The sequence below is a fragment of the Balearica regulorum genome, chromosome 11 (assembly GCF_011004875.1).
Source record: "Balearica regulorum gibbericeps isolate bBalReg1 chromosome 11, bBalReg1.pri, whole genome shotgun sequence".
NCBI lineage: Eukaryota > Metazoa > Chordata > Aves > Gruiformes > Gruidae > Balearica > Balearica regulorum.
In genome coordinates this window covers 18277367-18303423 of record NC_046194.1, presented here as the reverse complement: position 1 = coordinate 18303423, position 26057 = coordinate 18277367, and the positions used below count along the sequence as shown (strand labels likewise).

Here is a 26057-nt window from a genome sequence, read left to right as displayed (position 1 = left end):
ACTCAGGTAATTTCTGGAAGTTAGATAATTCATTCTCCAAAATTTGCAGGTGACCATTTGCATTTCTACTAAACTTGGCTTTTCAGCAGTTATTGTAACGATTCTCCCAGATGTTTTCACAGTGCAACTGCAAAAGCGTATTTCATTTTTTGATAGCAAATGCCATTTTTCAATCTAGGAGCAAACTCCTAATTCAAGTCTCTCTTCAATATGTCTCTAGCAATTCTAAACTTAACAAGCATTTTATCTCAGCCATCATCAATAGCTGTCCAGGCTATCAAACTGTAATTTAATAATTATCCAAAGGTAACCAACTAGTTTTCACCTACCTTGAAATACTACATACTTACAACGTGATCAATACCATTTTTTTCCCCAGGTTTTCCTCGGGGTTTTGTTTATCCAAGCCATGTATAACTGCATCTGTAGTCTTTCCTGTCCTAGGAAAAAGCAAGTTATCAAAATAAGTTGGTCACAGAGCCATGTTCTCTGAATTAATGCTTGTAGGTTTACTGTAACATCGATGTCAGCATTGCTTAACAGGAATTCCTGGTTTAAAAAAAAAATTAAAATCTGAATTTCAGCAAAGGTTCTTTATTATCACAGGTCATTTGCCTCTTCACAGAAGGCCACGTTATAATTATGGCATACTGCTGTACGGCAACACATCTCTTGAAGCAACGTGACGCAGTGGCATTCGCAGAGGTGGCAAGATACTTTCAACAACCTGAATCAGGGCGAAGGCATGGCAGGGGCAAGGGGGAGAAAAGATTTTATTTTCCTGATCGGATTTCCAAGCTACTCAGTAAAACACACACACACCAAAAAAAATCGTAAGAGGGAGAGTATTGACTCCTACTTCAGTTCCCTGAGGAAGGAAGCCGACCTCACTAGACTGGGGAAGACGGCCATCACCCTTCACCAGCAGGTTCCAGAGCGAAGGCGAGTCCGGCCGTTCTGCACGAGACGGGCAACGAAAAGCCTCTGGGCAGCAGCAGAAGCGCTTCCCTGGCCCACACCTACCCTTCTCACTCACAGGAGTCCGTCGTGCACAAAGCGGAGGGTAGAAAAGAACACCGCGCAACAACTCGCTGTTGGCATGCTTGCCGCCGCAGGAAAACACTGCGAAAACCAGAAAAATCTCCCACTCCTCCTTCACCCTGTGAAGGGCCGACCTTCCCTTCAGGTAGGCCTTAGGCATCATATGCTAGAACTCGCACGCCTTGAAAGGCAGAAGAAATTCTCTTCTGAGTAGTTACTAAACACTGTGGCAGCAAATGTCACCGCCCCTTGTAACCTTTAATCCCAGGATACACCACTTCAGCTTGAGGTGAACGTGGTAATCGCTGACCTGAGCATTGTGGTCATAACTAGCCAGGCAATATTAAAAGGAGTCTTTAAATACTCTAACCTGGAAAAAAAAAAATCTGTAATCATTGAAAATATTTTTATTGTGCTATGAGCTTTAGATCAAGCCCCAAAATAAAGTACAGACAGCTAAGTATCTGTGGAGCGACATGCTACAGCAATCAGAGGAGTAAGTCAGTATTATGTTTCAGGCCCCATGTTTCAAGACAGTGACAAAAAACCTAAATGCATAACAAAAACAAACAAAAAAAAATTGATCTATGGGTTTTCCTTATTTTAGCCTTCTGTTCCTAAATTAGATATGCAATTTCCATGTTTTCTAAACAAAACAGTTCCAGAACACATTATTAAAACCCCTGGTAAATCTCCTACGTATCTACAGCAGCAAATAGTTCTACTGTTGCAAGTAACATGGAAGAAAGAAATATTTTACACAGAAGCTACTAGAAGGAAGTTATTGAGTACTGATACTTGAATATACTCCATAGCTCTTCCTTCCAGGCAATTCTTTTATACAAATCAACTCCCAAGGAATTGCTGTCCTGCTACTAACCTCCTTTTCAGAGCACCTGTGCTTCTCCTCCCTTTATTTGCATCCTTCCTTTCCATCTCTTTTAACACTCAGCCCAGGATCAGTGTCCATGGATTTTCTTTTCTGTTTCTTTAAGATACTGAGAATCAAAGTAATTTGGAAAAAACATCTTCCTAATTCAAGCTGTCAGAATTTGATGACTATGCTAATTATTTTTTCACATTTAGTCTGAATAGAACTCTGATTATAGTTTTTTAAAGAACCTAAACCTACAGAACACTTGTCGTCTCGCTAACAGGCTTTTAACCCTTTAATGTTCCTTAGTGATTAAAATTTGAATTGCTATTATATCTTGTATAACATTTATCAAAAAGTTACAATAAGGGATAGAGTAGACCTTTTAAAAGTTAACAAGCTTTAACACAAAGCCTGTATGCTATTTGCTTGCATATTATTTGGACCATGCGTTTGCTCTCCATTTCAGTTCAGAAGGTACAATTTGTGACCTACTCTCAGGCTCTTCTCGGACAGTTTACATACTCTACTTACATCCAAAAATCATCTCCTTACTAGGATTTAGTTTTGTAACAGTTCTAAGGAAAATTCGGTCAATCTCTTTCCCAGACAGGGCTTTGTTGAGCCGCACGCCAAGTCCTGTGGCCTCGAAGCTTGATCCAGCTCACCCAGATCCTTCCCTCACGTGACTTTGGTCAAGGTTAGGTAACAAACCATGTGCTTAAGCAAGGCAGTGTAACGTGGTTCACAACACTAACTAAACAAGCTACTTCAGGCAAGGTACACCAGCTCAGAAGCAAGCCCCCCCCCCTCCCCAATTTCCCTTCAAAAGTGAAGAAACTGCCCCCTGTAAGTGAAAATGGGAGCTGGGAAGGAGCCTGTCGACTGCCAGTCTGTGTCTGTCCTGAAAGCTCCCTGTATGCATGAACTGCCTGGAACACTGAACTCTTCACAAAGGCACAAAAAGGCAAAATAAAACCTTTCTGTGCCGAATTCTTTATGAATTTCTAGTTATTATGTATTCCTAAGAACCAAATTCTAATTTATTACAAAAAATAGCAACATTAACATATTTGAATTTTATAATTGACAAACTTCAATTTATACAAACAATGTATTTTATTTCCTCTCCAATTAAAATATATGTTATCCTTAATAACACTCAGGTTAAATTAGTAACGGTTGAGTTACAAAACAAAAAAGCCACAGAAAGCAACCTTCTGTTATGATTTTTTTTTTTTGCATGTCAGAATCAAATATGCTGATCAAGGATCAAGTGGGTTGCAGTTTATTTTAAATAATCATAACATTACACCGGCATATAATCACAGCACATGTATAAAAAAATAGAGAAAGTAGACATTACATTTCTGTTTATTGGATTGAAAACTTTTATCATGTGAAAAACTATATTCTGTTTATTCTATATTCTAAATCTATTAGTGTGTAGCACTCAAAGATAAAAATATATACACAGAACACATTAGTAGCTCCGCAAAATAAGGAAGTCACATAATTAAGTAGAGTGATCGTAAACCAGCTATACTTAAATACAAAGCTGTGATGCATTTTTAATTGGAGAACAGAGGATCAGTCCAGTAAGAAATAGTTTAAGTATTTTAAGGTGAATCTCACTAGAATAGTTCTTAACTTTTGAATTTAAATGCCTCAAACTGACAAGAACAAAAACTAAAGATTTCTAACATTACTGGTGAATTATAAAAAAATAAAAGCAAGCATTTTCATGGAGAGAGTTTCATCTTCTCTTATGAAAAAACAGACAAACAGAAGCACTGCAACGTATTAGCAGAAAAATTACTTAGGATAATGCTAACTGTTCAAAAACACAAGAAAAGAAAATCAAACAATGAGCACCTTTTTCTATAGGGGGGTGATTTTAAAATGAGACCGCTCCTTTCATGAAGGGCACGATGTACGTAAAATCTCCTTCATTTCTGTTGAGTTCTCTTAAGAAATTGATGTACATTTCACATACAGAGGGATTTTTGTGAAAAATGGACGGCTAAAACCAGTTTACTGAAGCCAATTTATACATCCAAACCAGAAAACAAAACAAACTGGGGAGAGACGAATTATGTATCAAACCAGACCAACTTACAAAGTAGCAGTAGCAAACCTAAGGTGAAATCTTTCAGCAGCAGGTTTACGCATATTCTCTGAATTATGTCACATCCAAGGTCCCAGAAATAAGACGTTTTCAATCTTACGTAATGTTTTGGAGAAGCTAAAATCTCAGATATAATATACATGTATATAATACATTTTTAAATTAATTTACCTATTTACAAATTTTATATAGAGCCTAACTCTTTATACAAGTCTATTTGCATAACCTTCACTTCCAAAGTGAAGCAAAGGAATGATCACATAAATAAAGCTTTGCCAAATCAGGTCTATGAAGTTACAGAATATAAATATTTGCCTTTCAATACTGGTTTTTACATACATATTGGTTTCTATATTGGTTTTTACATACAAAAAATTCACTTAAGGAAAATAATTTTTAAAGTGTTAAAATGTATGTAGAGTTTGACAGCAGAGAAATCTAAATACTGCCATATGATTACATCCTGGAATTAACTACATTTTTTACGTTACATTACACATAAAGCAATAAAGCAGGAAACATTTGCATTCACACACTGTATATTTCACTAATACATAAAAATTTCCTGTCTTTTCACAATATTTGTACGACACAGAGGGCATTCATTAAGTCCTTGAGCACATTCCTTACAGGTAACTAGGTGACCACAGGGAATGAGGACGACTGATATGTCTCTAGCCATACAGATTTTACAAAGCTTTTCTTCCTGCAAGCGTCTTAACTTCTCTTCAGTACTAAGATCTGAGGAAAATAAACACACAAAAAAAGAAGTTAACATACTTAATACCATTGAATCTCTGGGGTTTTTTTTCTTTACACACAAGGACAAGGTTTTCTTCATATGATTTAGAGGTCACACCTTTAAAAAAATTACAAGATGGAGAAAACCAAGCTACAGCATGGAATCCTCCTTACTTTTTTCCTGTCTCATCTCATTACATCTCCCAGGCCAACACAAGCAGGGAATTCAGCTATTTATATTTGCAAGAGCTTGAAATATCCATAGAATTTAGGATATGCATATTTCAATCACGAACCATTCTTTTCACAGACTTCCCATTGACAGCTTTCCCAAAACTTGTACAGAAGGTAAAAGAAAGGCTCATTGATACTGGTGAAGTAATCTGGATATTTTCCCCCCCCAGAGTGTCCCCCCACTGAAAATTATGAGGATGTGATTTCCTTCCCTGCCCCCCATTTTCAAAATGCCCATATTTCAAAAGCTTAAAATTTTCTAATACAGGATCGATTTTGCATTGTACATGAGCTCTTTGTTATTCCAGTATGCCCCATTTGAAAATGCAAACTTCGAAAGCCTTCCCCTGCCACTTGGGGAAAGCTCTGCAAAGCCAACCACAAAAACAATGTTCATCTTCATTGTAAGTTCTTTTTACCCCATAATGTCCCTTAAAAGTCTTATTAACAAGTCTGGGCTGCTAAGATCTCTGCCTATCATGCCATCCAGATGGTCTTTTCCCTCCCTATGAATTCACCCATACGCTTGTCTTAAAATACAAGTCTCCTGAGTTAGAAATCTTGGATTTGGTGTATTTGCAGAGCGTACCACAATGGCTTTCTGAGAATAACTGGAATACAAATAATTGAAAAGAAGCACCATCTAGAAGTACACTGTCGTTTGGCCAAGAAGGAAAATGCTACTATGCCATGCAAAATTTTATACTGAAAAATAAATAATCCCCACAAAGATTTTTCATTTTGAGCATACTGAATATTTGACAATATGTTGCTGTGTCCGTTTCATTTTCATCTATATTCTTTTTTTTTTTTTTAATGTTGTTATCACAATAATTTCGGCTTTTTAGTTAGCATGTATAACCTCTCCCAGAAGCATGAGTATTTCAGTATTATACACTTTTGAGGTTTCAATACTATTTTATATATATTTATAAATGCTGCTACTCAAATATTTTTAACACCCTCTTTGTTCAGCTTTTTGATGTCCAAAAATAAATCTCTTGAATTGTAAGTTACAATACTGTAACTTCACCTTAAGTAAGACTTGGATCAGAGGGTAGAATAAACAGAAAACAGTAAGATATATTTCACAGACCAAAGAGCCAATATGAAAGTACACACAGAGGTTTTGTAATCGAATAAGCTGATCTTGCTCAACTGGGATTTCATTTGGTTCTTCTTCCCTTCTATCTTCTTTTTGAGCACTTAAGTCTGCTACCAGATCCTCAACAGATGTGTGACTTTCTCCAGACATCTGCAATTTCTTTTCCATGGTATTCCTAATCTCAGACAAACTGAAACCCATGTCTATGGCACTTTGTACCAGAGGATTCTGTAAGAGATGATCTAAAACAAGAAATTAAAAACAAAGAAACAACAATTTAACAAGGATTAATCTGATTATCAGACAGTATTCACTACAGTATTCTAAGACACCTTTGCAACTATTTAGCCATAGGAACTATATTTCCGATTTGAGTATTTTGCTAGTTGTAAAAACTTGCATTGTCAAAACACCCAAAACTGCAGATTTGCGATGTCTCCCATCCTAGCTTTCCCAGTCTCCCTTCATCTATTTACAATATAGAAACTCTCCTAGATTTGCTATTCAAATCAACTACTTCAACTTCTTAAATAAAATGTCTTCTATAATTAACATCACAAATTCCATAACTGAACATTAACTGAAATTAATTCAAAATTCCAAGGCACAATAGATACGTAAGCATTTGGTAACATTGCATGAATTCCAATTCAGTTCAGGGAAGAAAAAAAAAATCATACATATGTAGAGAGAAACCAATAAATAATTTGAATTTACAAAACCAAAACACAGCACAATCAGCAAGCAAGTAAGCCTATCCATGATAACATACAACACTACTTTGGGAAACCATTTTCCAGTCTGTTGGACCTCACCCTTCCTTGTTTCAATGTAATTTTTTTAATAGATTTGTCAGCAATGTGTCTTATTTCCAGTTCTTCTATTACATGTAAATGACTAATTTCTTCTTTACTTAACAAGATTGTTCAAAGAGCAAAATTTTTTAACCTAATTTCCACTTTCATAAATGAGCAATGTGTGAGAGATTTCTAAAATAGGTTTTGTGTAACCACTTTTATTAGCAACTGCTATCATTCCCTGTGTTGAAGCTGCTTGACTGTCTTCCTACTACCCCTTTAGCTGTCTTGTCTTTTTTATTGCTTGGTATTTGTGAAAAACATTGCAGGAATGTGTAATACTGGAAGACATAACAAGCTATTTAAGCTTTCTCAGCTTCCTAGTCCTTGCTGTTTAACAGACCCACTCTCCCTGCCTCATGAAAATCAACGATTGTTTCATTTCTTTAACGTTCATCCCACAGCACTACTAATTCAATACTCAATGCATACTTAGTAGCTATAAAACTAAGACCACGTCCTATATGTACTTCTTTGATGGTTTACAATCTTTACGTTACAGTATTTATCTAAGCATGATTAGATTTCCCCTAAGAGAAATAAAATTCATTCTGCTGTTTAGAAGCAATGAAGCAATAAAAAAGTATCAGCCAACAATTTGTCTGTCATGCTTTATTTAAAAATATACCAGGGTTATGTTTAAAATTAACTATTTCCTTTACTATACACGCAAATATGGATATTCCAAAATAGGGGAGTTGGTTCTTATGGTGTTTGGGTTTTTTTAAGCAGATACCTTTAGGAAGTATTGTTCCTTCAGCAGCTTCTGTCTGAAAGTGAAATATAAACAGACAAAATTACAATTCTGAAGAAGGTAGAAAGAAATCTCTAGGGTTACAAGACAGAAAATAGCTATCTGACCTCAATTATTTTATTGACTAAAACTATTAAATCTGCTCTGAACAACTCCAAAGGGATCACTGTTTTGTTAAGTCTTTCATATTGTTTTAAATTTTCATTTTAACACATCTTTGCTATAATCATATTTACATGATTCTTAAGTCTATCAAATAATTCTACAATAACACGTTTTTTTATGGTTTTACTTTTTTAGTGACTGCATACAAGTTTAACAATACTCTACCAACAAGAAAAGAAAAATTATCTACTACACTTGAATAAGGAAATTATTCATCATAAACCTCAGGCTCCCAGGCTATAAAAAACCCAACACTTGTTCAGTACCAAACACAACATATACAGGGTACCCTACCTGTGATCCATAACCCAACTAAGGAGAACTGTGAGATCTAAAAATCCTAAATGACAGAACCAAAACATACTTCAATGTCATTCACTTTCTGCCAATGAGAGAAGCAGCAGGAGGACTAAATGATATGCAGATAATTAGAAGAGTAACGTCATAAGAAAGTTATGTTAAGACTATTTTCTATATTAACAAAATATTTGATAAGCAAGACACTTACTGTTGAATCCCTACATCCATCTCTTAAGTGAACATTATTTATAAATTCTAGCCCCTTTTCTTTTCTCACAAATCCGCACCTATAAATAAAAATATTTAGTTATAATAAAACTGCATAAGCAGCAAACAAATTGACCACATAACTTTGGAAAGCTTCAGTATGTTTCCCACATCATACAGAATGCTTGCATTTGAAACCTCTAAATGTTTAGTCAACATCAGTAATGTCATTTGAATATTTCTAAAAACATCTTAATCACTTCAGCAGTCCTTATCTTTTTCACATTTCTGTTGAAACAGAAACCTAAGACTTGTTGGCCGTGACAGCTGATGCCACAGGTTTACAGAAGTAAAGACTCCAATGAAAAACAAACAAAAGGTTAAAATGTTGGTTCTTTTAGAATTTTGCAATCAAAGAAAAGCAGTCCTGCTCAGATAGGTGCCTTACGTGCTTTCTTTCACTATTTTCTATTAACAAACTATTCTATTAACAAAAACTGTTAGTGATCTGAGAGGAAGCAATAAATTCTGACATAATTTAAGCAAACTAAACCAAAATCATACCCATATAAAAACAGGAGTGAAACGTAGCAAGTAAATCTGTCTTAACCATTCACTGCACCAAGCCAAGGACTTGGAATGGCATGTCTTTCAAGTGGCAGAGACTAATAATTAAACGTTGCCTGTACCACTATTGAAAAATGGATCAACTAATACATAAATACTAACTTCCAGCTTCCAGAGAGCCTTCCACCACAGAGGACAAATTTGGCAGTTAACACATAAAAGACGTTGATAAAATCAATGTTATACGAGTAAGTCAGTCTTTGGACAGCTTTTATCCACCTGTAAGAAACATGTAAGTCATGTACCTGTAAGTCATGTACCTGTAAGTCATGTACCTGTAAGTCATGTACCTGTAAGTCATGTACCTGTAAGTCATGTACTATTCTTCCTATCCTCAAGATAGATTCTAGACAAAATTGGAAATCTTTCTGAAAACTACTTCTGGGTCTGGAATCCTCAATCCTTTAAAATTATGCAGAAGTATGCTTTGAATTCAATACCACTGCAGGCTTGTTTGCACCATAACAGAATTTTTGTAACTTATGTCAGGATACAAAAATGACTAACTTTGGTATGTATGAAGCTAGTAAAATAACAATTAGAATGCAGCACTTGAATAACGATGAAAAAAACAATCAGATACGTATTCACAAGTCTGCTGAGACATCGGTTAAGTCCAGACACACAAATTTTCTCTTCCCTTTAATAATTCCTACAAACAAGCTGACACACAAACAACACTGACTTAAAAGTTATTCAGAAGGTGCAATTTCAGGGCAACCTTTCAGCCCGATCACCTCTAATGAGTTAGTTGTGCCCTCAGCCTCTTGAGATTTAGTTCTTTTTCCCACCCTCCTATCTCTCAAAGACGACATTAGGTTAATTTGAGGCCTCCAATATAACTTTAAAGCATATGTTGATGATTATACAGGACTACAGAAGGTAGAACAGATGGAACAACAACAATAAGGAGCAAAAAATTCCTTAAAATCTTTTCTACTTATTGAAAAGAAAAAATATAAACCATGGAAGACAACTGATAATCCTTTGGTGCCTACGTGACAAAAACGAAGGACAAGGAAATGGAGAAGGGCAACAAAAAAGTTATCTTCATAAATCTAAGGAATGTTAAGCCATAGGCAACCTTCTGAAACCTTTATTAGTATGCTGTCATTACAATGTAGTATACTGTAAATAAGACTCAGACATGCAACAAGAAACCAGTAAAAATACCTTACCCAGGAAACCATTTGGCATGTTGATCCCACGGGTCTTCGTTTTTCTTCCATTGTTGCAATCCACCACCACAGTGGAAACACACAACATGATCACCATTACCTGAGGAAACACACAAGAATAAAGTTACATACTTCTAGTAGGCATAACAATAAGTTTTCAACTAAAAAGTGACATTATTAAGAAAAAAAGCCATTTATTTTATTGATTAGCAATTGTAACTAAAAAGAACTCGGTTTTAAAGGAGGACACAATACATACAATTTGAAACAAATGTTCAGGAGAAACCTGAGCTTAAAAAAATAAGTCACATGAAATATTCCTGAATTTTATTTCAGCAAGTAATTATACAGATAAAAAACAAAAGCTAAAAATAATCTATTATCAAATAGCTCAATTCACTGGTAAACAAGCCATGAAGTAGTCTACCACAAAGCATTAAGGATCTTTATGTGCCTTTTTGGTCCTCCATTTCACCATTAAGATTAATGGGCTCTATACAGGAGTATAGCCAACTGAGGAGATGTTAGGAGAAATTGCATTCTGTCTGTTCTAGCACTATGCCTACTGCAATCAAAGACTGCGCCAGAAACTACTTAGATATTGTGTTTATGGAAATGAGAGGAGGCATGGATAGATTTTTCCTACAGAGCTAAATCATTCTCAGGCCACAGGAAACACTTTTCATAGAAGTCACTTGAACAGCCATCACATCTGATAAGCCGGTGCCCCTTAGTACACCTACACACTGCAGGCCTCACTTTGGCTGTGAGAAGCTAGGTACTTTTAGGAATCCAAAAATAAATCAATACAAACAGTTCTACTGGGTACAAATATTGCCCATATATCACCCATACAAGGATATATCAAAGGTTTTATTTATGGCCACAAGTAGAACAAATGGGATCAGATTAAAAAGTTCTTCTGAGAGCTACTAAGAAAGAAACCAATTAAGATGAGAGCAAGAAATTATCCTGGATAATCCCCTTTTCTTTGTGACCTAATAATAGCAACACTTTGCACTCATACAGCATCTCTCGGTGAAGAATTTCAAAGAGCTTTAACAGCACTGTGTGATTCAATCTAATTGGGAAACCAATGCACAAACGGAGTCTTATCCAAGTCACACACTACATGTCTAACAGTAAAAGCTCTTCCACTAGAGTCCCTGTCTCCATGAAGCTTTTACAGTAGGTAGTAATGGCATTTGCCATAGTTTCGAGTGTCCAAATGCTGTGACAATGCAAACGTGTTAACTAAACAAAATGGCACACAACCTGGATCGTCTTGTTCACAGGCTTCTGTACGGGACACTGGCCCACTCCTTAGACCTAAGGTAGATATCTGGAGGACAGCACTTCATTTAAAAAAAAAAATATTAACTTCATTCATTGTCATTGTGAGAGATGTATCATGAGGGTTTTAGTAGGCAAGGAAAACACACTTTAATGTTTTACTGCTAAAAATGAATTTATGACCAAGTTTATACTTTGCTATTAAAAATACTTGATCTAATGTATATCATTTTACACAATAACTATGAAAAGTAGTTTACAGAGTAAAGAAATTCTGGCAAATCATTCCATATTAGAATAACAAAATGCTTAGTTTTTCATAACAAGACACTCATATAAAATTTCTTTGTAAAGATATTAGCCATTTTAAGGTCTGGCTCACCTATGCTATAGAACCCAGCTGCAGCAAGTTGCTCCTTGTCGACAGGATATATCCAAGTGAAAAATGTTTGTAAACGTCTTCCATATTTTGCCATCGATGGATTCCTTGGATGCTGTGCATTGTTCAGACCACCACTTGTCCCAAACTCAGCTGGAATAGATTCACTTGGAATATTTCCAACATCCCGGCCCAGGACAAAAAGGCATTTGGGAAAATGCCTCTTGTGTTCTGACCAAGCTCTGTCACTGGGTTCCCACTTTTTTAGTTTTCCACCACAACAAAAGCATGCCACTTCATCACCAACACCTGTATAATAGAATCCAGCATTAGCTAATTCCTGTGGTGTCAACTGGCTGTTGAGTGGCCAGTTGTGAAAAGACTTTAATCTCGTCTCTTCGCTGCACATGGCAGGGTTTTTAGGATACAAATTATCTGACATATCCACAACCTGTCTAGTTCTCAAAAGGTAATCTGCCTCCAGATCAGATGGGTCAGCCAGAGTACACGGGAGGGTTGAATTGCTGGAACCGTTTTCAGTTCTATGCTGGTAGTTCTGGGGGAGAGGATGTACATTATTTTCCAGAGAAGTAGATTCAGTAATAAATTTGCAATTTGGAGAAAGGTTTTTGTGTCTCTCAACTGCAGAATCCCCAGGCGCCCATCCTTCAATAGTCCTATGGCAACTGAAGCACTTCACTTTGTCACCTTCTCCAGTATAAACAAAGCCAGCTCGTGCTAGTGCTGATGCCGAAACCGGACAGTCAAGTGGAAATTCAACAAAAGTTCCTAGTCGGTAGTGTTCTTGTGCCCAGTCCTGGTCATGGTCAGTGTCTGGAGTGGCACAAGCTTCCAAATTACTTGGGACATTACACATCATCTCTTCATAAGGATGGCTCTCCTTTCAGATTTCCTAAACAAAGAATAAATGTTTTAATTTCACAGACAGAAGAATAGATCACACGCATATGCAAGCCTGAAAACTGGCTAAATGAAACTAGCCATCTTTATGCATTAAAATAATGGTTCTTCCTTCCCTGCCACCCCTGCTATGCAGAGGCAAACACCAGAACATTATTTAAAAAAAAAAAAAAAAACCACAAAACAAATCTGTAAAGGCAGGCAGGAAGATCATGAAATTTTACAAACCAATAAAAATTTACCTGGAAAACACACAGGTTTACACATTTATAACTTTAAAAGTATGTTCTACTTGTTAACAAACAAACATTGCAAGAATGAAATCAACAAAATACTTAACAAAAGCTCTGGGCAAAACCCTGCCAAAGGGCTTCCAAGCCTGAAATACAAAGTTACTGAATTTAAAATACTGATCTAAGCCAGACCACATTTGTAAGATTTTGCAACCCAGGTCTGAAACACAACTATCTTTATTTTTCCCCAAACGAAGGCCATGACCACCCCATGCCCATTACAGACGGGTATCAACTGGTAAAACGATCATTAAAAAGAAAAAAGCCTTTGGACTTGTGTTATATTGTAAAGACATACATCTCAGTTTTCGTCTTAGCAAAATACCTTGTGAAGTAAACTATTAGATGCTTCACTGGGGCATTTTACTGAAGCGCTGTGTTCTGCTTGTAAGCTCAGTGTGTCTGCCTACCCAGCACTAGCGTTCATGCCCAGCATGCTGCTTCCACTTTCCCATGCCCTGCTTACACGCTCTATCCCAAGCTCCTGTGCCTCTGCCATCACCTCAGCTTTTCCTCCCCGAAGGAATGCCATTCTCCTTACTACCTGTCCCACATTCCTATTCCTGCCTACGCTTTTCCAGGGCGAGTACCGACTGCTAGCCCTGCCCCGCACCTTCCTGCGCCGGAAGGCTGCTAAGACCACTCAGGTGAGCCCCTTCTTTGACGAGGATGAAAGCAAGCAACTCTGTTCTCACAGGTGCTGTGCAAGAACCACAAACTGACACAGTCATCACCTTCGTCCCAAGACAGATGAAGTCAGAGCACAGTAAAAAATTTATCTGTTGTCCTGACAAGTGCAGTGATAGTATTGACTTAGAAACTCTTGGGTTAAAACACAGGCTACTGCTGACAGACATCTCAAACTCCTTTATTAAGTGGTAAATTAAATTATGATGAGACTGCCCAAATGGACTTCTTAACACAAAGCAATAATAATTCAGCAATTTACAAAAAGAAATGCATACAAGGAAGAACAGAATATGTATTTATTTGAACAAGTGTCCTCTTCCATTTTCTGTATGAACCCTGAAATGTATCTATATCCAGTCCTCACCTTTATAAGGTAGGCCATCAGGCAAAAACTTAGCGTCCTCAACACCTGCATTAATATTGATTATACTTTCTGTAACATCAATGCAGATGTTACAATTATAATAACTGCTTATATAATATCAGATTTAGCTTCTACAGGAAGGACAAAACCTTTTATAAAGTTCAGAAGGGGAAGGGCAAAATTAAAATGACTACGCATTGCAGGATGGCTGCATCCTTTGCCAAGATGACAAAGATAATTAACCTATAAGCAGGCTGAGAAAATATGACGTTAGAGACCAAGCACGCTTGCTTCATGTAATCATGGATATAAGACTACTTCTGAGCACCAGCTTTAATTCTTTCTGTAAGTCAGGTCGTGACTAATGTAGTGACACTATAAATTACACTGTGGTTTTCTGTTTTAGCTTAGCACATTCAAAAATAGCTTCTGAATAAATTACATTGACTGACCTACAAATCTGACCTATATGCTTGTTTTGACTTTGAAGGGCAAAAAAACCCCCCAAAACAATCAGTGATTACATGTGGTAACATGAAAGCTGTTACAATGCACATATTTTTTAATACACACATGTATATTGAAAACAATTTTTATAACAAAAGTTTAAAAGGTCATGTTTATTTCCTTTTAAAAATCTTATTTTAAATCCTCTAGGACTGTTTCTTTAAAGATCGCAAGTGACCTTATGGGTCTATAATCCTTACTACTACAGTGCATTCATAAAATAATTTGTATTACTCAAATACTGTCACCTGCATACTAATTTTCTTATCTGCATGCCTAAAACAGTTTCTTCAAGAAGCTAAACAAAGCCTACCTCACATCCTTCAGAGACTCCTTTTCTAAACATCCATTGAAAAAACAAAATAAACATATACGCTTTCAATATATCGATAACAGTATATCTTAATTTCTCTTTTATTTATACCGAAACTAGTACAGAAACAGTGAAAAAACAACTCATCCTATTTAAACTTTTACATATTAACTTTTTTTGGTTTATATTTACTTTAAAATCAGAGGAGAGCTTCTACATCCCTCTTTGATCTGTTGCATACAAAAATAACTGCGGCAAATCAGAGACGATCCACTCAGCCATTCTGTGTAATTTGCCCTCCCCGTCCTTAGTGAAATTGGGGATAAAGACAGACCAAAGTTCAAGCCTGACAGATCTCAAGAATTTACCGGAGACTCAAAGATCACCCTTGTTTTGTGCTTTTTTGTTCCCTATGCCATAAGAGGTGACCACACATTACAATGATGACTATGATATATGAAATTAAAAACCAGTTAAGAGACAGAATTAATCATGCCCCCACTTCTTGTAAACTACCTACACGTTCTAACCACCACTTAACTGCTCCATTATCAGAACTCATCTTAAAATCTGCCATTCTTAAAAAGAAAAAAGTCTGATACAGTGGTATCATACACATAAAGAATAAAAATAGATTAATATATACCAGGTGCATACATATCTATATTTATATAAAGCCACCTTCATTATAACATGAATGCACTGCTTACAGTAAGTCATTATTTTTCATAGGCTAAAGACGACATTTTACCAAAGCAATCTGAACAAGTACTGTATCTTAAGTAAGGCCCAGATTCTCCAGTGCCCTCTGACAGGGATGATTTTCAAATCATACTTACACTGCATGAGCAAGACTGGATCTTGCAGTCCTTTTTTGGACTCTCTCACTAAAACTCTCCCCCTCCAACATCAGAAAAATTAAGAAACCTCTTAACATTTTTTTTTTTTTGTAAATAAGCTGAAAATTCTGAAAATATTTATTTCATGCAATTGGCAAACATCTACTTTTTAGATAACTTCATTCCAAAGATACCACTTCTTTTAAATCAGGCTTTGTTTTCAGAGTGCCTATAAACATATAATGTTTAATTGTGCGTTTTCTCCTCTTCTCCCAAAATAACTTCTCACCTTTAAAAATACCAGCTGCAGAACTCAAAATACCACGTAGGTGGTGCATCTCATATATGACAGACTTTCTTAACGGAAATAACAGCCTGAGTTTTAAACTATTACTTAAATCAGTTTGTACTAGTTTTACTCCACTAACTCTGTTGATCCTCTTGGTGTTTCCTGGAAAGATATGTGTGTGTTTTAATGACACTTAGGAACTGAAAAGGAAACACTTGAGCAAAGACACAAAGAGGGAAGGAAAAGGATCAAAGACTAAACTGAAATACTAGAAATCAGGATGGAGATGCTATTCAATTAACCAATATGTTCTCGGTTTTATTGATTACTTTTAATTACCTGTGAATGCCAGGCAAAAATAAACTAACAGAACTACCTAAAATTCAGTATCTGTACCACCCTCAACTGCAATGGAAATCACAGGATAGTGCTTTTCAGCCAGATCAAACAGCAGTATCTGAAGCAGAAAAAAAAAAATAATCTCTATGTACTGTACTGGAAGTTCTAACAATTGAGGGAAAATATAATTGGAAATAAGCATTAGGATAAAACTAAAAACCCCTATACCATAATGCATTCATCACTCAGAACACTGAAATTAGCGCCTTTATTCTTTCAAACAGTTTTTTCTACGGTGCTATGAATACTTCAATACTCCTGCTGTTAACACAGCAGGTTAAAAAAAAAAATTATGTCCTCAACATGGCAATAACCAAAATATCTACCACATTTGGATTCTCTGGAGGTAACCAATCTATCTCAGTCCTCACAACCAAAACAGCGTGAAAAGCACATACCAAGAGAGCAGTAAAGACTGACAGAAGGTCCAATTGCCACAGATCAATTTCAAATTATATCAACCACATTATTTAAACTTGATCTTTCGGAGCAGAAAGATTCAACCATCACTCTAGAAGCCTCTCAAAACCACATCTAAACACTGCAATGACAGAAGCAGGACAAATCCCTCGCAGGTATCTGCTAGCTGTAACAATGCTCCATCCGCATTACAAAGCCCTTTCCTTACTAAAGCTCCTCTAAACATATTTGGTGTACATTTCAGTGTAATTTTATCTAAGAGAAAGAAAACACTAGCATATTTATTAAGCATTGAGGCAAACTCTTCACCCATGTAAGTACTGCTTTAAATACAACATTAGTACTACTTTAAATGCAACATCAAGTTTAATTATTTCTATTTCAAACAACTCTTAAAAGCAATTGTTCAAAGTGTAAAATTAGAACTAGCTTAGGAATAGTACTTCTACACAGGCATTTTAACAGTTGCCTTACTCCAACTAACTGGAGTAATGATTTAGAACAATATCTTGCACCATAACAGCATTCAAACATTAATTGCAGAAGAAAAATAACTGAAGGTAAATTTTTGAATAGTTTATGGCAAAGAAACATAAATCCATAAAAAGCAGCTAAGCAGAGTACATAAGACTTTACATACCAGCAGCAAACCCGTGTTCAGAGAGTATACTTTATGCATACGGAAGTTAATTAAGCCTTTCTGCATAGATTTAATTAATCACATGATTTAAAAGTAGAAGGTCCAGAAATGCTAAAGTTTATCTTCACTTATAAAACCCAGGAATTTTTTTAAACTATTATCGAAGCATTAAATATCTTCTTATATACATAGTGAGCAAACAAAGCCTATTTTAGCCTTAAAGACTTCCAGAAGCTGAGCCAAGTTTAATCCTGCTTTTAAACATCTCAAGGTATTTGTCACAAGACACCTCCCACTTGCAATCTAAAGTACTAATTTATGTAGCCTATTGATTACGTTTCAGAAGAAAAAAAATAAAGATAAGAATTTATAGCAAAAATGTTAACTTACTCAAAATGTAGAATTGTACACTGTGGTTTTGCAAGCCAAACATGTTCATTTCAGCTTTAAAAATATTAACAGGTATGATTTTATGCAAAAATACAGTATCGTTGCATTACCTAGATCTGAAATACTTCAAAGGCAAAGTACAGAACTCGCTTTTCTCTTTCAAGTAAATTTTATTGGACATGATTATTTCCATCCTTAATCCTAAAACAGATTGGCATTATAAGGAGTTATTTTTAATTCTTCCGCATGACAAGCATGGCAGTAACCTCCAAGTCAGAAACCCACTTGCACAGCCTCGTGGTCCTGACCAAAGGGTACATAAACACGGAGCTTCTACTACTTGACATGCTGACTATGAGAGCAATGTTAGTGTTTGCTGTTGACTGAATTTTGAAATGTGAGAGTAGTGCACCAAGCAAATATCAAACAGAACATACTGTACCAGCTGACACACAGATTATGCATATGTCACTTCACTGAACTTCACTTTGTGCCTGCTCAGCTCCAATTAGATCAAGGAAGGTGCATGCTGCTAACTAAAAGCATACTTATAAAGATTAAAACCACAAGAAACATAGCATTTATTTAAAGTGTTTACAAATTTTAGCATACTTACATCTAAGTATCAATAGGCATTTTAAAAAAACATTTTTTTTACTTTATAAAGAGGGTATGTATCTACACAACACCTTTTTCATTCAGCACCAAAGCTTACATAAATTCATTAGCTCAGCTTCATTTGTCTGTTTTTCAAACAGGTCCTGCTTAGCTTCCCATCAGGGTTTATCATCATAGGAAGTCAGTCAGCTGCTCAAGGTTATAGTAGGCTATCAGATCCTCCTAATTCTTGAGTCCCATCACAAAGACTTTTACACACTTTCCATCTTAGAAATAAACAGGCCGATAGAAACATACCATTTGAGTATGATTTTCATAGTGTATTTTTCTTCATGAAGAAGTCATATGGGTATGGAATAGAGCAATAAACAAGAAGAATGGCTTCACAGCAGTGTGCTCAGTACATGAGTGGGACAAATTTGCATCTGCCAAGGGCAGAGAAAAAAAAATTGTTTTTGTGAACTTCCAAGATAAATGTCTTCAGAAGAACTTCAGCTGTACATATGAGAAGGAGTAAATACCAGCTGCTATAGAAAACACTGGCATGATGCAGCCTGAGTACATGGTCCTACAGAGATGTCAAAAGTCAAACATAAGACATAATCAATCAGAGCCATTAATAAACATATAAATCAGTGTTATTCAAAGTGAGGAAGGGCCAGGAGTCTGGAGAAAAACATTTTAGCTCCACCACACCTTGCTAAGTGTTTAGTACAAAGCAAAGTGTGAAAGATGTTGGCATATTTAATTTGGACACAGGAAAACCTATCTAAAGCAAAGGTTTAGTTCTGACAGCTGCTGTCACTGAAATGAATTGCCTACAGATGACAGTACCTAAAAATAAGGTGGGGACAGGATGACACAAACCCAAAAAAAACCCACCAAAAAAATCCTCAAAACCAAACAAGAAAAAATCCTACCAAACCCAAACCTCAAGCATACTGAGGAAGAGGTGGAAAGAGGGAATAAAAGTAGAGAACAGGAACATCAACACCAAGAGCAAGAGACTTCAAATAACCCCCCACCAAAACAAAACAATTAAAAAAGAACAATCCTGACAGTCTCAAATTTCTGTGGCAGTTCCAGTAAGATGAACGTTTTATTCATGGCATAAGCAGGAATATAATGAAATATTTTTCATGAAAGGCACTATATTCCTGTAAATCATACAGAAGTCTGTGTATGATTTAGCTATGAATTTTTAATTACAAGGTCACTTGAATTGTACCATTTAAGCTTATTGAGATTCTGTAAGTATTCTTTCAGTCAAATCACAGGGAAAGAAAAATTGAGTAATTTTTACATTTCTGGCTCCCCTCCCCCTCCGACACTTTGGAAAATCAGCCTATTAGTTTTTCCATCCTGTTTCCATATCCCCTACCAGTATCTTACTTTGCTTAATTATTCTACTGTTCCCCATCTTAAAGGCTTCTTAACACAACTCACTGTGAAAATACACTTCAAATTCAGTACTGCAACACTACCATATAGAGGGAACTGGAAAAATCAATTTTTCAAAAGATTCTTAATTTTTACATTATACAGTTACATTTTAGACATGCAATTCAAGTGATAAAATCTACATTTTATATCTTTTTATGTTTTAACTTAGGACATTTAATTAATTAACTACTGTATTATTAACAGAAATTTGATTTAGATTCAAATTCTTCCTTAAGAAATTGAGGCTAAACTTCCAGAACTTTTTCCTCTAATAGGAAACAGCTTGGAAGTTGTACTTCATACAATTTGAAGCATACTTGCATCCATGAAAGCCTACCAAAACGTTTGGGGGGCTATGCAAGCTATGCAGTTCCTACTCTCCTAAAAGTAGAAATGACAAGCTACTTTTGTCAACTATGAAGCAGATGAGCTAAATGAAAAAAGTTTAAATCTGTGATTATAAATTTAAGTGTATCATTATAGAAATGTAACCTCTACAAGTTGAGTTACTGCTGTTTTGGTTAAGAAACAAAAGATTACCCAGTCACTGGAGGTATATTAAATAGAATAGCCAATAGTAAAAAATGCCTAGCAAAACCTGCAGTGCCCTGGGATGCACCTCCTTTCCTGAGTATGAGCTGTGCTCCAGCTTTTAGTGTGACATCCTTTTACAAATCATTTAAACTTGTAATTGTAGAAAAAAAAAATGGAAAAAGAGGGCATTTTTCATCAAGGAGACATGGGATACAGGACTTTAGCTACAGTAACATGATTAATACCACAGCAAAACTGCTGAACCTTCTGGATTCTAAAGAAAGAAGTTGTAAAACCACGTAAATACAGAGCACCTGTCACCTCCTGCCTCACCCACTGGTGAGGGTGTTCACCTCCACCCAGCTCATACTCCCGACCGCACCAGCACCACTTAGTTCATTAGTCACATTCATTTAACGCAGCCTGATGCAGAAGCAGCATCATGATACTTTGATATCACTAGCATGAATGTTTTGTATATATCTATTGTTACATAAATGCACGCAAACATATATGTACATATATACACACAAAACTCATCTTGTAAACTTGGAAATCTCTCTTGAATTATCCTCTGTATTTTAAGTTTGTTCAGAAAATTGGGATGACTTGGGGATTAATTCTAATTATAATATTGTACCAAAAGTGAAACATGAAAGTTGCACCTGTTGAAAACACTCTGCTTGCCTTTCTATTTAATAAGAAACTCTCCAAAACATAGGAGAAGGACACGAACTGTAAGATATGTGCAGCTTCATATTACATTTTCTTATAGGAGTGACATTCAATTCAAGTTTTGCAGCATGCCTTCTTCAGCCTTAACATACTTTCAACCTTCACGCACAGCTACTTTTTTCCAACCTTCATGCACTGCTACTTTTTCTCATGTTCAAAATTCTTGCTATTTCTGGAGTCTGACTCTCAATCATTATGTTCAGGATATTTTGGACTATAACTCTGCAAGACAGATCATGTGCTATGAAAAATAAAAAGCAGCACTGTACACTGTTAACTCCTGAAACAAAAAATTGCAAATAGTTTTGTCTCTAAGAAACTAGTATCCAATCAGTCCAAGTTTAGTAATAGATTACTCAAAGCAGACACTAGTTTCATCTCTATTTTCCACCAATCTTTAGAACAAATTCCATATTTACATTCCTGTTGGCAGAAAAGACAAGGTTAAAAATTTTCCTTTTCACATAACCTTCAGCATAGTTTACGAAGGCATGACTCCAAAACTACGATTAAAAAACCCCCATATTTTAAAATTGTATGCTTTGGCCAAGAAATCCAAATTAAAATATATTCTAAAGTCGGAAGAGTCCGAGGTCAGGGAAAGTCTGAAATTCAGATGTTTACTGAAACCAGCAAGGGACCTAAGATTGGGAAGACTCCAGAAGATCCAAAGAGAACAAAACAACATCCTGGAATTAAAAACTAGAGGACAGCAAAAAGGAGAAAGACTGTACAGCAGATGGAATAAGATCCAATGATCCAGCATTCTCTCTCCTAGGAAATTCTGGATCTGATTATAAATTGGATTTTCTGAAACTCTGCAGCTGCCTGCAGCTCTGCAGCTGCCTCACCCACCCTGGGAGGATGGTACCAGATGTAAAAGCACTATCACAGGTACACAGAGACCTGAAATTAAATCCATCTTCATACTTCAAAAACTGAGATATGAGCACATATTTTCTCACTGTTCTGATAACAAACACAAGTCTGCCTCATATCAGTGGGAGCAGTCAAAAGAAAACCACAGCCAAACCACAACCATCATCAGAATTTTTTACTTTTGCTTCTAGTTACAAAGGGCAAGGTCAGAGGAGGTACAGAACAATCATTAACTTGTTCCTTTGCCCTTTTTGGCCAATGCTGTAGGTGCCAAGTTTTCTACAGAAAGAAGTAGTTGGGTGTTCTTTAGAGGGCCTCAAAGAAAATTGCAAAACCATCAAGTAGGTAGCAAATTGAAGCACTTAGGAAAATGAAAAATATCCAAATAAACGCTTAATCAACAAGCCCGTCACATTAAAACTTTCTTTCTTAGAATACTTCACCTTTGTCTTCTCTGTTACGTGGAAATTTGTTTAACAATAAACAAAGAGTAGATTAAGTTATTGTATATCCTACTGTTCTTTGTTGAGGTATTAGAATAACAAAATATTGGACAAAAAAGTGATTTTTTTTCCCCCCAGTTGGTTGCTTTTCCTTCCAAGGAAGGATGTTGTAGTTTCTAAGTGTTCATTTAAGAAACAAAGTCTTCCTACTTAACTATATGAAATATTGAAATCACAATGTAAGATTGTGCCAATGAAGGGATAATGAAAGCAGTTCTGCAAAAATATCTAGAAGCAGTTTCAAAAACAAATCTATACTTTTTAGCAGATGCAGATTAATAACAGTTAAAATGACAGAAACTACCAAGACTAAAAATAGTTCTTACACATATTATAGGGCTTCTGTCAGGAAGATGGGAGCATCAGATAGACAACAGTACATAAATACACTGAACTGTTAAAGAGAAATATAGCAGCATAAATACATAGCTGTTATGCAAAAGAGAACTGCTTGAAGTTTGAATTACAGCTGAAAAAAAATGAGTCAAGTTCTTCCTGTAGAATTCTTAATAACTACTGAATTCTTACTGTAGAAAAACTAAAAAAATAAAAAAATTTAAAAGATGCATTTTTATTAACAAGATGCAGAAAGAGCATTCCAGAAAGTGATGGGTCTATTAAAAAAAAAAAAAAAAGAAAAAAGAGCAGGCAAGGGGAGACAAGACACTATTCATATATGTCTAAAGTACCAAAGACAATCACAAAAGTGCATATGGGCATAGCAATTTTTCCTCGTATTTATGTAAAGAGAACACAACATTGAATGTTCTACTCAGAGGAAAGTCGCTTGTGGACTTTCAAGCTGGCAGCCCTCTGACTTCACGTTTTATCCGTGCTATTAACTCACTCAAAATGTAGTCCCAGGAAAAGCTGTGGTTCAGTATGACAAGCTGCCTTATCAAGGGCACTCTTACACATCAAAAAATAACCCCAGATCAACAGACGTTATCTGACTGCAAAATCTCCGAAGGTTTATCAGGCACTACAGAGCCAGACTTTTCAACAGTAAGATAAATTTTTGGTATGGCAGCTCCTTGTAAGGTCTTCACTGAGAACGCCCACACTAATACCGAATTTCTGGGGGCCTTTTTGGAAGTACCTCTACGACTGTAGAACAACGGAGATGCCTTAATAAAACCCCAGCTGGACCGCGGTACTGCCGCCAGCGCAGCCCCAGGCAGATCAGCGCTCCCGGCTGGGCCCGTCTCGCCAGGAGCCCACGGGAAGCCCAGGCGAAGCAGCTACGGGGTGGCCGGCGGTACCTCCGGGCGAGGTTGCAGCCCCCCCGGCCTGGCAGGACGTTGGCAGACCCGCCCGGAGGGGCTGCAGGCTCCGGTACAGGGTGACCCGGCGGGCGCGCCCCCGTTCCCATGGCAACGCCTCCTCCGGCTGGCGGCCGCCGCCACCTGCGCCACCGCCGCCCGGGAGAGGCCAGGGACAGCGGCGACCCCGCCAACCCCCGGCACCCCCGGCACCACCTGCGTAAGGGGCGGGAGGGTCCCGGGCAGCGCGGAGGGACCGAGCCCCCCGCCCCGCGCGGGGAGCCCCGCCGAGGTGCCCGGGCCGGCGAGAGCCGCCAGAGCGGGCAGCCGGGGATCCCGTCCCACCCTCTGCCCCGGAGTACCCACAGCCACGACCTCGGCCTCCTGACAACTCACCGCGCCACGTCCCCCTCCTTACCAGTACCGGCTGCAGGAACCGCTCAGTGGCCACCGCACGCCGAGAAAATGGCGGCTCCCGGCAGCCTCCCCGGCCCCTCTCCGCGCCCAGAAGAGAGCAGCGCCCCCTGGCGGTCTGGGGGGGGTGGGCGCGGCAGGCCGGCTCCCGCCGGCGGAGAGCGGCCTGTAGTGGCAGGGGCCGGGAAGCGCAGAGCGGCAGCGCCCGCCGCCGGCACTCCTCGCCTCAGCCCTGCTCTTCAGTCGCCTCAGGTCCTTCGCGTCTCCATCCCCTCAGTGCCTCAGATCCCACCGCGCCCCGGCCTACCCGGACCGGCGGCTCCCTCTCCTCCCTCAGAATCTCGAACAGCCCCTTCATTTCACACCGTCTTCTCCAGACGGTTTCTGGTCTCGAGCATGTTAATCCCAGCGCTCTCCTTGCTCGCACCCCTTCTCCCCGCCATGACGGCTTGTTTTGACTTAAACCTGTCGAGCCCAGGGCAGTGCAATGCGGCGGGGAGCTCCCAGTCGGCCTGACACGGCTGGTCTGCAGCCCGCGGGCCCTGCGATTCTCACGGATGCTGTTGCCGTCCAACTGACAGGATCGATACTAATAAAGTCACAAGTTTGACCTAAATGAGGTGTGGTTCTTAAGAACCACCTGGGCTGAAAGATTGCATGACAATACAGTTATTTATTCTGAAATTTATAGGCTTAACTGGCTGTGTAAGGGAATTGAGAAATCATTCAGCAGTCGCTCATCTTCTGAGCACTTAGAGAAGATGTGAGATGCCTACGGGCGATGCCTCTCAGCATAGCTTGGGCTGTGTTATAATTCTTTCTTAATCTTTGCTCATAAATCATAGGGATATTAAAGCAAAGCAGGTAGTACTAGTTATTAATAAGTTTGCCAGGGACTGGCCTTTTTCTTTCTTCAGATTGCGTTCTCACTAGCTATTATAAACTTCATGTATTTGGACTAGATTTTACCAAATCAGACAGAAACCTCGGGCTATTTTCTTTGGCAGCTGTAGCCAAAATCACCTAATCATTTTCATGACTTAAGATGGTTCTTGTGCAAGATTAAAATACTCCATTAACCTTTTTCTCTTTTTATTAGAAACTCTGGTGCCATCATGATTGATCCAACAAATTTAAATGTAGACAAGATACTTGGCTTTATGTAGGGAACCTGCTTCCTGCTGTCCTCAAGAAAAGTCCGCTACTTGGAGTAACGTTCTCAAGCATTGGTTTTCCCATTGTGCATATGATCAGTAGCGACTTAGTTTTTTCAAATCATACATCTCCAAAGACTTGTGGCAGATAGTTTGGGACAATTTCAGGAGAAGCAGTCTAATTATACATTGTGCCAGAATGTTTGCAGATTCCAGGGCTTAGACTGAAAGTCCTTTTGGATAAGGATTGTTTCTCACTTTAGGTTGTCCAGCACCTACCAAGACCCCAATTTGATTCAAAGCTTCTAGTTATTATAAGTAACTATAGTAACTTCCCTTACTATAAGTAATGAAATAGTAACAAACTCCCTCTGGTTGATTAGAAAAAAAATCATAATGAATATTCAGTAATCAACAACAATACTCAATAACTTAGGATGGAAGTCCACATACCACTTGCTCTTTGTTCAGTAAAGAATGACCCACAACCTAAAATCTCACATTTACTGAAGCAGCCTAATGGTGATGCTGAGCCTATATGAAATAACATAAAAAATTTCCCTGAAC

General features: G+C 37.6%; 1 protein-coding gene across 8 annotated transcripts; it reads right to left on the bottom strand.

Moving 5' to 3' along the window:
* Nucleotides 1-3189: 3189 nt before the first annotated feature.
* On the bottom strand, nucleotides 3190-24427 carry XIAP (X-linked inhibitor of apoptosis). Of its 8 annotated transcripts, XM_075763588.1 has the most exons (9): nucleotides 24341-24427; nucleotides 12745-12796; nucleotides 11887-12192; nucleotides 10212-10311; nucleotides 9136-9252; nucleotides 8408-8486; nucleotides 7717-7750; nucleotides 6141-6365; nucleotides 4453-4784 (listed from the first exon to the last, which is right to left on the bottom strand). In XM_075763588.1, exons 2-9 carry the CDS (start codon nucleotides 12761-12763, stop codon nucleotides 4591-4593), a joined length of 1074 nt encoding a protein of 357 aa, XP_075619703.1. In that variant the 5' UTR covers nucleotides 12764-12796; nucleotides 24341-24427; the 3' UTR covers nucleotides 4453-4590. The 8 variants fall into 8 exon arrangements, with proteins under 8 accessions (XP_075619696.1, XP_075619704.1, XP_075619697.1 ...); XM_075763581.1 differs by having other exon boundaries at nucleotides 3190-4784; nucleotides 11887-12796; XM_075763589.1 differs by lacking the exon at nucleotides 9136-9252 and having other exon boundaries at nucleotides 3190-4784.
* Nucleotides 24428-26057: the final 1630 nt, after the last annotated feature.

What these genes read in the sequence shown, in the direction of transcription:
- XIAP (XM_075763581.1), bottom strand. Translation starts at nt 12,763, where the DNA reads ATGATGTGTAATGTCCCAAGTAATTTGGAAGCTTGTGCCACTCCAGAC. An exon ending in AGCTGGGTTCTATAGCATAG is followed by an intron (nt 10,312 to 11,886) that starts GTGAGCCAGACC and finishes GTGTTTCCTCAG; the next exon opens with GTAATGGTGATCATGTTGTG. An exon ending in AGGAACAATACTTCCTAAAG is followed by an intron (nt 6,366 to 7,716) that starts GTATCTGCTTAA and finishes TTCTTGTTTTAG; the next exon opens with ATCATCTCTTACAGAATCCT.